Source organism: Cyprinodon tularosa, unplaced genomic scaffold (genome assembly GCF_016077235.1).
Source record: "Cyprinodon tularosa strain WSP-4 unplaced genomic scaffold, ASM1607723v1 ctg418, whole genome shotgun sequence".
Classification (NCBI taxonomy): domain Eukaryota; kingdom Metazoa; phylum Chordata; class Actinopteri; order Cyprinodontiformes; family Cyprinodontidae; genus Cyprinodon; species Cyprinodon tularosa.
This window is the reverse complement of record NW_024039139.1, coordinates 831,788-844,058: the sequence shown is the minus strand read 5'-3', so window position 1 is coordinate 844,058 and position 12,271 is coordinate 831,788. Positions and strand designations below refer to the sequence as shown.

Below are 12,271 nucleotides of genomic sequence, written 5' to 3'. Positions count from 1 at the left end.
GGTCTTAGATTATGGTGACCTTTTTTTATAAGAATGCTACTTTCTCATGTCTTCAAATCTTGGACTGTTTACCATGCTTCATTAAGGTTCATCACAGACTGTAAACCGTGACAGATCACTGTGAGCTGTACTCTTAAATGGGATGGCCTTCCGTCTCTATGAGAAGGCAGCGTCATTGCTACTCTTTTATTTATAAGGCCCTTCTTGGATCACTGCCCTCTTACATTCATACTTTATTTATACAGAAAAGCAGGGCCTCTTATTCCCTTAGATCCAAATGATCAGCTGTTGCTCACTGCTCCTTTTGCCCACACAGATCTAGGGAAGAAAAATCCCATATCTATGCAGCTCCTTGTGTGTGGATTTTTTTCACAAACAGACTAGAAGCTGAATGAGTTTTTATCCTTAAATGCTTTACAGTTGAAAATGAAAGAATTTGAAACGGCTTAAATTATCTGTCATTGTTTTACATCATATATTTTTTTATGTACCTGTCATTTAATTTAATGCATTTCCGTTCAGTATGTAACTTTGCTGCCTTTTGGCCAGGACTCCCTTCAAAAAAAGGTTTTTAACCTCAAGGATTTTTTTCCCATGGTTAAATAAAGTTTAATAATAATTAGCAGATATTTTGGATTTTGATTAGGATGCATCTGGTGTATAGTTTACTTTAGCAGTCAAATATCAAACTGACACCCACACAATCCACCAGAGAGTAAAACTTACAGTAAGGTTGGCAGTCAGCATATTTCTGTGATTACAGTATATATGTAAATGAGTCAGAAAACTACAGCCTCACAGGATTACGCTCGTTTACCTTTCTAATCTGTCATTTCAGCAATCCTTGTTAAACTTTGACCAATCTTAAAACCAATTCTTTGGAGTTTAAAAATCATACTCAGAAAGATGGATGACTAAGGTGCCTGGAAAAATATTAGACAATTGCACATAAAGTGCTAACATGCTTTGAAAAAAAAAAAACAAAAAACAAAAACCAGTTCAATTCCTATATTATTCAATATGATTAGTTGCTAAAGGTCTATTTCATTCAGTCCTTCATGCACAAAAAAAATCATATTACATATTACATCATTACACACTTGGTGGTAGAGGATAAAGAAAATGAACACTTGTTTATTGGAGGAACAATGTAAACCCAGTAATTCTCTAATGCTAACAGGCTTCTCTCCACATGTCGTCCTTTATTGCCCAAGTGTGATAATTCATTCTGATTTCTTCCTTATAGCTGCATTTTGAAACAAAAATAATGAATAAATAAAAAAAAATGTGAAGCTAAATGAAAACCTATATGATAGCATCAAAGGCTGGTTTGATTATCAGTGAGAGTAGGAAGATTGGGGTCTCTGTGCTCTGGGATTGGCTCTGCTGCTCAAGATTTAGCCTGAGAGGGTAGCTTCAAGTATAAAAATATTAATTTTAACTAAAGCAATGGTTTTGGATTTAATGCCATCACTGCTGATTTCCTTTTCCATGAGAGAAACATGAACAAAAAGAAGCACTAAACGGGAAAAAAAGTTCCCACAAGTTTGAGTACATCCAACAGCATATCCTGTCTATTCCTATTTGTATCTGCTCACTACCCTTTTTAAAAAAAAATAACACTTATAAAAACAACAGTATTCATTTCATACAGATAGATTAAAATAATGCATAAGGAAAAAGGCAGATTTCATGCAGGCAACCATATTTGATCCAAATCGATCCCATTATCTGAATGCCTCTGCACAATAAAATAAATAAACCAACCCAAGAATGATATCATTTCAAAATATTAGGTTTGTTTCTATAAAACATTAAACATTTCAGCTCCATGCATTGATACGTTTTTTTTTTTTCATTTACCGTTCTAAAGCCACTGTGAGGGGACTCTGACAGCATGTAATAATAACCAGCGTCAGCATCACAGGCATCATGCGTTTACAGTATGTGATGCTTCAGCCTGGGTTCACTTATCTGCCGTTAGACCAGGTGAGACAGGGCCGGCTGTGTCTGAAGTCCATGATACCAACAGCCGTCTGATGCCACCAGTAAAACATCAGCACCACCAGTATGTGCCACAGTTGGTGGCTGGCGCCGATATAGTTCACCTGACCTGGAGGGAAAAAGGAAGAAAACATCTTCTAAAGACTGGAATTTAAAAAAATATATATATATATTAAGGCTGCAACTAACAATTATTTTGCAAATTGATTAATCTGGTGATAATTTTTGACTAATTAATAATCAGATAGGAATATATTCCTTAGAGAAGACTTTAAAGCAGGTGAAACTAGAACTATATAAACTATATAGAACTATATAATATAATATAATAATATAATATAATATAATAAAAGAGTTCTAGATAGAGCAGATTGAGGACGAAACGTTTTTTTTTTTTTTTTTATTAAATGAAATATGTTTTTTTTTTTTACAATTTTGATATAATTACAGTGGGTTGTTTTGTCAGCTATAGGCTGTTTTAGAGTCTATACTCCAGTTAATAATTAATCAATTACTAAATTAGTTGGTCATTATTTTAATAATCAATTGATCATGATTAATCAGATTATCTTAAATCAATTAATACATCCATAAAGTTGAAATATAAATTATCTCCAGTTTATAAACTGTTGTTATTAGAATATTAACAGATAAATTATGGTATAAGATCTGGTATGTTTACTTTCTAACAGATTTAAGTTGCTAGATCGCACTAAAGCTCTAGAATTGAATTCAACTTAATTTATAGATTTAAAGGCACTTGGCAGATTAGTTAATCTGATCAGATCATATTGGAAAGACTTCCTCTTTTATCATGATAGCTCTAATTAAAATCTAATTGAGTGTAATTAGGGTAGTGAGTTTCAGCTAGTGATGTGTGACCATTGAGGATTAAAGATAAAGGTAATTAATTTACTACCTTCAGCCCCAGTTTTCTACTGCCGCCTACAGTGTTGGCTTTCAATGGAGCCACACCTAAAATACCAGGGCCATAAAAGGCTGCTTATTGATTTCTTTCTTTGGTAGATGCAGCTTTTGACAGTCAGGCACAGTGGATTAATGTGATCCTTTTTAAAACTGTTTTTCTTCTTTTATTTGATATTTCACCTTATTTTTTTTGCTGTAACTTTTAATTTAATTTTTTTTATTATTATTATTGTCTGTGTACCTGAATGCTTTTATTTCCAATTTGTTCAACTACTGAAACCTGAATGTCTAACAATCTACCCTACTGATGCTGAGGATGACATCTGATTTTTAACTTCCTTATTTTTTGTAGAGAAATTATTTGTAAGGAATCTGGACTGTATTTGATATTTTGCTTAAAGAACGTTTTTAAACATTTAACTTATAAAGACTCCATGTTTTCTCAACACTAAAGTTAAAACCTTATCTAATTTTATTTTACAAACCCACTGTTGCGTAGTCTAACCGAATGAACCGGATCTATGATTACACCCAAAAGGCCTAATTCTAATAAAACAGTTACAGGATTTGTTTCAACTAGTTGATAATAAGACACAAAAAACATCCTAATAAAAAAATACTGTTTTATTTTGCTGTACAGTAGAGGCCCGGAGCTTTAAGAAGATTTACAGCACAGAGTTTGCAATATTGTTCTACGTTAAGCTGACCTGGAGCCTCTGGGTTTGAGGTTTATCTTTGCTAGAGGAGTCCATTGAAGGAGGCATTACAGCTAAAATAAAAGTAGTCTCTTTATTTTTATATTCCATAAAAAGTGCACCAGACTAAGCAGTTTGCGTTTTATTTCCCTCTTTTCTGTTATCTCATCATCATCCTGTTTTAGGGTAAAGGGCCTAAGAAGATGGCATTAAAATATACAACAAATCTGACAGCATTGTGTCTTTTTTTTGTCTGCTAAAAAAAAAAGGATGGTAGTTTTTATTTTTATTTTACTCATTATAAAATTCATCAGATTTTGTTTATAACCTTGCATAATCGGGACCTGTTTGTTTTGCAAATTTTACAACAGATGACCTTTGGCACGAATTGGCACCATATAGTAATAAGACTCCATTCTCCTGAAACAAAATACAAGTAATACTTGAACGTTTATTGCATACTGCTTCTTAGGAAACAAAACCTTTGAAGTTTTTGTCCATTATTTCATAAACTGAGTTGAAACGACTGAGTCTGCCTTCTCTTTGTTGAATCAATACTTCTTGTTTCACAGAATGTGAAAGCAATACCTTAGAAAATATTTAATCCAAATTGTGATAATAGGAAGCATAGTTTGAAGCGTCACCTTGGTCAGATTTAAAAGGGGTCATAGAATGATTCTATAGGATATTTGGTGCTGGTCCTTAAGGTATCTGTATAGGGTGTGTAACATTGGTTGGGCTGAAAATGGCATATTTGCTGTTCTTTGCACCCTAATGCAAGCCTGGTTAAAAGCCTCAGAATGAAACGACAGGTTATCTTCCTTTTATGGTATGCTCATTAATATCTAGATGAGCTGTGCGCTGATTGGTTGGGTTACAACAAGCGAGGCGCCAAGCAAAGACGCATCATAACAACAAGCACTCACTCACTGAAACATCAAGTTGTTGATATGGTAGGGGGGAATTTCAAATTCGCCCGGGATTTCGATCGACTACAGTGCATCATGTCAACCACAGGTCATTTCACCCACTGAACTATTGATAATCATCTATGACAATGTAAACTCAATTTTGCATTCTATGACACCTTGGAGAACTAAAATAAAAGCTAAGCTACAGTGACCCCTAGAGGTGATTTGAGAAAAACAATCCTTTAAATTGAAAGAAATAAAAGGACCCATATCCAATTTAATTCATACAGAGTTTTGAAGTTAAATAATCCAGTATGGCTGAGTGCTTCTTACAAAGGCCGGTTATAGTTTTGAGAAATACATTTTAGAATTTCAGGATAAGTTCATTAAAACACAAAAGTGTCAAACATGATGGAGATAAAGAAAAACAGGTGAAAAGTAAAGCTCACCAGGAAAATAGCGCTCTGGTATTTTGGTGGCATAGAACAGGAACGCAGATCCAGCTATCAGGTACATTCCGATCACACGAGGCAGGAACAGCTTCAAATAGAACCGATTTAGACTTTTAATCCAAAGTGGGAGTTTCTTTGTTTCTACTAATGATGTTTTTCTTTTCTCACCTGCACAATATCAGATGCAAACCCTTCACTCAGCCAGATCCAGTGGCAGGCAGGAATCACCCCAATGCCTGCCACGCAGCAGAAGATCGACATCCTTATAACCTTCCAGTCGTTGCTGAGGTAACGAGGATGGACCTGAGCGCAGAAGACGGCCAGGATCAAGGAGAGCACGGTCAGCAAGTAGACCTGCCGCCAGAACTGAGGGAGGAAAGAAAATAATTAAAAAATACATCAAACTTAACAGAAAAAAAAACAAACAGAGATTGTCTGCACTCACAGCATTACAGTAGAAAGCGTAGAAGATCCCAGGAACATAACAGCCCAGGATGCCCACAGATATGCCGGCGTAATCCAGCGCCAGCCAGCGGCGGCAGGTCTTTTCTGAGCGGTGGCACGAGAACAGGTGGTAGCCCACTGAGCACAGCATGCAGACCTGCAGCAAAGAAAACAGGCACTCACACTGCTGGAAGGCATGTAGCTTCTCCTTCAAGCCCAACATTAAACATCAGTTTATTCATCTATGCAGAGAGCTGTTAAACAGGTATGCTGCCTTAGTTAGCCACAATATCACATTTGGTATTATTAGCAAAGCTTTCTACAAGAACATTCAGTTTATCTAAGATGCTCATTCTAAGATGTACACTAAAGGGTAGAGATCTCTATAATAGAAGCAGTCTAAACCAGCTAGTTAAGTCAGAGGTTTTTAGTTAAATTGAATTCTACACAAACTAGCAAAACACACAGCCACCAGTCAGCAGTTTATAGATTATAACTACTAAATGTCTACACACTCCTGTTAAATGCACAAACCTGCCACCACTGTGTTTAATTATGGGTAATGTGTTTCTTTGTTTATGTGCAGTGTGTTTTGTGTCAAATGTACCATTCAAAAAATCAAATTAAAATTAACAAGATTATGGGATTATTTTAACCTGGCATTAATTCTTTGGAGGAAAAATCTCCTTTCTGTCTGCTTAGTTTAGACTAGAATCAAGCTCTGGTTTTTATATACTAGGGACGCACCACCGTGGAAATCCTTTTTAAAAATGATAATCAGTAGGAATGTTGTTATTAAGGCCTATAAGCAATAAAATACATTAAATACAGGTGCTGGTCATAAAATTAGAATATCATGAAAAAGTAGATTGATTTCAGTAATTCCATTTAAAAAGTGAAACTTGTATATTATATTCATACATTACATACAAACTCATATATTTCAGATGTTTATTTTGTTTAATTTTGATGATTACAAATGACAACAAATGAAAATCTCAAATTCATCATATCAGAAAATTAGAATATTACTGAAGACCAATAAAAACAAAGGATTTAAAGAAATGTTGGCCAACTGAAAAGTATGAACATGAAAAGTATGAGCATGTACAGCACTCAGTATTTAGTTGGGCCTCCTTTGGCCTGTATTACTGCAGCAATGCGGCGTGGCATGGAGTCGATCAGTCTGTGGCACTGCTCAGGTGTTATGATAGCCCAGGTTGCTCTAATAGTGGCTTTTAGCTCTTCTGAATTGTTGGGTCTGGTGTATTGCATCTTCTTCTTCACAATACCCCATAGATTTTCTATGGGGATAAGGTCAGGAGAGTTTGCTGGCCAATTAAGAACAGGGATACCATGGTCCTTCAACCAGGTACTGGTAGCTTTGGCACTGTGTGCAGGTGCCAAGTCCTGTTGGAATATGAAATCTGCATCTCCAAAAAGTTGGTCAGCTGCAGGAAGCATGAAGTGCTCTAAAACTTCCTGGTATGTGGCTGCGTTGACCCTGGACCTCAGAAAACACAATGGACCAACACCAGCAGATGACATGGCACCCCAAACCATCACTGACTGTGGAAACTTTACACTGGACTTCAAGCAACGTGGATGAAGTGCCTCTCTTCTTTTCCTCCAGACTCTGGGACCTTGATTTCCAAAGGAAATGCAAAATTTACTTTCATCAGAGAACATGACTTTGGACCACTCACCAGCAGTCCAGTCCTGTTTCTCTTTAGCCCAGGCAAGACGCTTCTGACGCTGTCTGTGGTTCAAGAGTGGCTTGACACAAGGAATGCGACAGCAGAAACCCATGTCTTTCATACGTCTGTGTGTGGTGGTTCTTGAAGCACTCACTCCAGCTGCAGTCCACTCTTTGTGAATCTCCCCCACATTTTTGAATGGGTTTTGTTTCACAATCCTCTCCAGGGTGCGGTTATCTCTCTTGCTTGTACACTTTTTTCGACCACATCTTTTCCTTCCCTTCGCCTCTCTATTAATGTGCTTGGACACTGAGCTCTGTGAACAGCCAGCCTCTTTAGCGATGACCTTTTGTGTCTTGCCCTCCTTGTGCAAGGTGTCGATGGTCGTCTTTTGGACAACTGTCAAGTCAGCAGTCTTCCCCATGATTGTGTAGCCTATAGAACTAGACTGAAAGACCATTTAAAGGCTTTTGCAGGTGGTTTGAGTTAATTAGCTGATTAGAGTGTGGCACCAGGGGCCATCAATTTTGAACCTTTTCACAATATTCTAATTTTCTGATATGATGAATTTGAGATTTTCATTTGTTGTCATTTGTAATCATCAAAATTAAACAAAATAAACATCTGAAATATATGAGTTTGTATGTAATGTATGAATATAATATACAAGTTTCACTTTTTAAATGGAATTACTGAAATCAATCTACTTTTTCATGATATTCTAATTTTATGACCAGCACCTGTATATGTCTCTACCATTTCTAAACTAAAAAAAAAAAAACTACGGCAGTGGAAATTCTGCTCCGTTTCTATTAAACACCCCTGAATCCTAGTCTTCGTCAGCATCCTATGCCCAAACCTGTACATCAGACCCAAAGCCCAACACAAGCTGAAAATAAATATTTTTATATTAAAGCAACTTTTACTGGAAGAGGCAACAAATGGCATAAATAATTTTACTAAGATCTAAAAAGGGTTTAAACAGGAAGGAGGAACTCTAATTGAATGCTTTTTAATGCTCTTAGAAATAATTTTAATGCATTCAATAAGTACCCATTACTCTCATATATATATATATATATATATATATATATATATATATAAACTCGGCCAAATCCTTCGTAATCTTTACCATCGACAGGCTGCAGCCTTTTTATAAATGCCTTGATAATCACATTTAATGAATTTTAATGCAAATGAAGGCCTTAATTTAAAAAAAATAATAATTAAATGACTTTTAATGATTTTAAATGACCCGCAGAAACCCTGTTAAATAGTCAATATTTAAAATTTGCAGCATGAATAACCATTGCTTTTTAGTTAAAAGCAATAGGCTCAAGCTAAACTTTAAAAGTGTGACTGGTGCTTTACTCAAGGTTGTCCTACTGTAAGAACGTCAAGCCTTCTTTTCCTAAAGCAGACATACAAAAGTACAAAGGAGAACGTTGAACACACCCACTGCCCGCTGAAGGATTAGCAAAGCTACTTTAACAAGTTATAATGACAGGGTGTGTAAAGTTACGCAACCAGGTCAGTGCAGCACCTTTTTGTTACATATCACCCCTCAAAACAGATTTGTTTTGGAGCTCAATTGTTCGTTATTTCAACAAAGGTTACCTTAAGTCTTATGTCCTAATTTAGCTGACATTCAACAGGGCTGTGTACACCTCTGTCAATCCACTGTACCTCAACGGTCAATACACACCTGAATGCAGCTGACTGAATCGGCAGCAGGAAAAGTAATCCCACATTAATCAGTTTGTTCAACCAAAGGGGGAGAAACTGCGACACAAAAGCCCACCAACGGTGGACGGAAGAGAAGGCGCTTTGGTGTAATGAAGAAAACAACAAAAACACAGCTCAAATATACAGACAAAAGCAGCTTCTACCTGGAAGCAGAAGAGTCCTATAGCATAGATGACGTAGTCCTCCCTGTTTGCACCAGCAGCTGGTAATACTGAGGAGAGGTCATTGACCCCGAGAGAGAAAAAAAGGATGAATCCAAGAAGGTGGCTCCAGATGTTCACAGTCTCATTAGATAGAATAAATATACTGCAAGAAGAACAAAGATCAAACATAACTGTAAGCATCAATGTAAATCAAAACAACCGACTCTTTACAGATGATTTTACAGAACTAGGAGAAAATTTGCTTTATGCTTTGATATTAATGATCTAGAATAAAAAAATATTTTGACCACTAACCAAGATGCATGTTTACGCACTGCATTACATTCATTATTAGGTATGGGAATCGAAAACCAGTTCCTGTTCAGAACCGGTTCCGTGTGTTCCAATTCCATAGGACCGTTTGACAGCTCGCTTCACGATTCTCTTAACGGTTCCAGGCAGCACCAGAGCTTGGCGCTGGGCAGCACGACTTACGTCACGTTTTTTACGCAAGTTACGCACATGGCATTCAGTAAGCAAGTACGACGTGACCAGGTGTAAGTCTAGGGAAGCAAAAAAAACAAAAAAAATTGGTGTCCCATTGGGGAAAACGATGAGAAAGATGGCAACAAGGCACTTTGCAATATCTATAAGAGAATCGATAAGGACTTGAATCCTTTCACAGCAAATCGTATCAATTCTCAACCCTATTCATTATGCATTGCATTCTTGATCACTGCTGCACTTTATGATTATGTTCATTTCATTTCACTGTTGTAAGCTGTTTGCATTGAAATTTCATTGTGTTTATATACAAAATGGTAATAAAGTGTGTCTAAATCATTGTCCTTTCTAGCTGCACTGAGGCAGAACACTGGATCCAGCCAATAGGGGATTAATAACAAATGTCTTTCTTTTTAATTTGTGTTTTAAAACAAAATAAGGCTGCTTTTAAGAAAGAGGCAACGATATCTTAGATGTGTTAGAGATCTAGACCTTTAGCATCCTGTCTGCTGAGTTCTGGTAAAACTGTAATATTGCTAGCTGCCTCTTTTGTGCTACTGAAGTCCTGTTTTCCCTGTGTTGCTGCTCACCTCTTCAGACAGAGTTTGGAGGTCAGGTGGGCCCTGTAGCCGTCTGTGATGTAGGGGTTTTCTTTGAGGAAGAGGGGAATTTGTTCGTAGGTGTACAGCCGGATCCTGTGTGGCAGCAGCACCGGCCAGTGCTGGTAGCTGCCCAGCTCTATGTAGTCGGTGGTTTTCAGCAGCTTCATCTTCAGCAGCATCTTGTTCCCCGGCTAAGCTAGCTGGGGACGTTAAGACTGCCGGTGGATAAAAAAAAAAGGGGGGGACAAAAGAAACACTTATCAATCTAACTGCAGCGGGCCAAAAGCAATCAATCAAAATACACAATAACAACCGCCCCCCTCAAATAAAATACAGTCTAAACGCTCGGGCTCGATGTTCTGATAATGTGTTTTAAAACCAGTAAAGCAAAACTGCCCAGCCTGTTTGTCAAACCGGTTTGTTTATGTCGCCTAGCAGGCTGAACCCCTATGCTAATGCTAATGCTAACAGGTAGTGAAACTTGCATAAAAATGAACCTGGAGCTCACCATTATGTGTCCTACCGCCCCCGAACTGTTATTTTAGCCATATCCCGACGGCTTTTAGGTTAGCTCGACGGTTAGCAAGAATCCCATTTTCGTACATTTACACAATTAATCACTAGGATACATGTAGAAACCCTAACAACACCAGCTTGATTTGATGGTAAATGTAAAAGCTTTAAAGTACGCGTTACTGCCATCTACTGGTGAGAGTGCAGAACTCTTCTTCATCATCTTCTTCTTCTCAATAATGGCGGATCGCAAACAAATTTAAGGTGCATACCGCCACCTACTGTAAATGAGTATGTATTGACATTACTTTACATCAAATTCTATATTTTTAATTTTGTATTTTGTAGATAAATAAATAATGCTTTCCTTAATCTGTGAATATCCTTTATATTTCCCGCATTTCCCAGTATGCCTTTAAGTCTCCATTATTTGCCTGTCCTTCCAGCTATTCTTCTCAATTTCTACATTCTACGTTTTTTTCCCCTCCACATCCTTTACATTTATCATTATTTTTCCTCCCTGTTAAATATAAATTGTAATTTAAATAGGTATGACCCACTCTTATCTGAACATTATTACTTATGTGCTGTGTTTAACACCGGAGTGCTATTGTAGAGCTGTTTCATCCTCTAACAGTGTAGAGGCCTACTGTTTTTGTTTTTTTTTTTACATATAAAGGTATCACTAATCTTACTTGACTGAAATTTCTGGCTACTCCATCCTATTTGAGTAAATTAACTTAATAAAAAAAAAACAGCTTTAAAAAAAAAATATTTACCATGTGCTAAACGTTTATTGGATAAAATTTATTTTTCCATCTGCTGAGTCTGCCATGTCATTCTGAGGTACTACACCAAGTAGTACAGTATACTGTAATTTACTCTATTCTACAAACTAGAACCCCTTATTTTGTAAGTTTTATAACAAAAAAAATATCTGTTGTTATGATCATGGGTAATAAATAGGTAGATCAGTTACTAAGTATTTAAATGGTCTTTTTCCAAAATACGTTTTTAATTTTACTTTAGTTATTTTTAGTTCTTACGAATAAAAATAAGATGAAGTAGTGCTACTTTTATTTGAGTAAATGTGTTGGGTGCTTTACTCAGCCCTGTCTCTCGTCTATGGTGTCAATGATGGAGCTAATGCTGCTGTTATCTCAGATGCTTTCTGCATTTCCTTTATCAATGAAAGAAATGTTGGCTCTGAAAGAAACAGCTTTTTTGCCTGATGAAGCCTTGACATAAACACTGTCATTTTAAAGAAATTTACTTTTTTATTTTGATTCCCACAGAAAGTACACCTGGCTTAAAGTCTTTAACTGAGTGTTTCATTTCTCCATTTAACTTGTATTCCCATTGTTTTATCCCTCTATCCTTAAAAGTGCTCATGGATCAGTTTCCAGGTCTCCCTCTTGTGCTCACTGTTAAAATAACAGGGGTTGCTTGCCACTATCACCACATACTTGCTGGATTACCGCAAAGGCAACAAAACAGCAGTTAGGCTTAGTTAGATGATTTCACAATTTGCTATTGAATTACCACAGACTTTGATTGTGTTCAACTGAAAATCAAATGTCTTTAACATAACCATAACCAATATAACCAAAATTTTGCAGAGATTCGAATTTGG

General features: G+C 36.6%; 1 protein-coding gene across 2 annotated transcripts; it reads right to left on the bottom strand.

The window, feature by feature from the left end:
* Window positions 1-850: 850 nt before the first annotated feature.
* On the bottom strand, window positions 851-10,829 carry LOC119792369 (progestin and adipoQ receptor family member 3-like). 2 transcript variants are annotated; one of them, XM_038298978.1, is made up of 7 exons: window positions 10,634-10,829; window positions 10,114-10,340; window positions 9,020-9,182; window positions 5,435-5,590; window positions 5,158-5,355; window positions 4,987-5,077; window positions 851-2,113 (listed from the first exon to the last, which is right to left on the bottom strand). In XM_038298978.1, exons 2-7 carry the CDS (start codon window positions 10,302-10,304, stop codon window positions 1,971-1,973), a joined length of 942 nt encoding a protein of 313 aa, XP_038154906.1. In that variant the 5' UTR covers window positions 10,305-10,340; window positions 10,634-10,829; the 3' UTR covers window positions 851-1,970. The 2 variants fall into 2 exon arrangements, with proteins under 2 accessions (XP_038154906.1, XP_038154907.1); XM_038298979.1 differs by lacking the exons at window positions 9,020-9,182; window positions 10,114-10,340; window positions 10,634-10,829 and adding an exon at window positions 8,836-9,001.
* Between the last annotated feature and the right edge of the window lie 1,442 nt (window positions 10,830-12,271).

Bases quoted from the DNA above. Each gene is read 5' to 3' on its own strand.
- LOC119792369 (XM_038298978.1), bottom strand. From the start codon at position 10,304: ATGCTGCTGAAGATGAAGCTGCTGAAAACCACCGACTACATAGAGCTG. The intron at 9,183-10,113 runs GTGAGCAGCAAC...TTCTTCTTGCAG, and splicing joins TCCAAACTCTGTCTGAAGAG to TATATTTATTCTATCTAATG. The intron at 5,356-5,434 runs GTGAGTGCAGAC...TTCCTCCCTCAG, and splicing joins ACGCTTTCTACTGTAATGCT to TTCTGGCGGCAGGTCTACTT.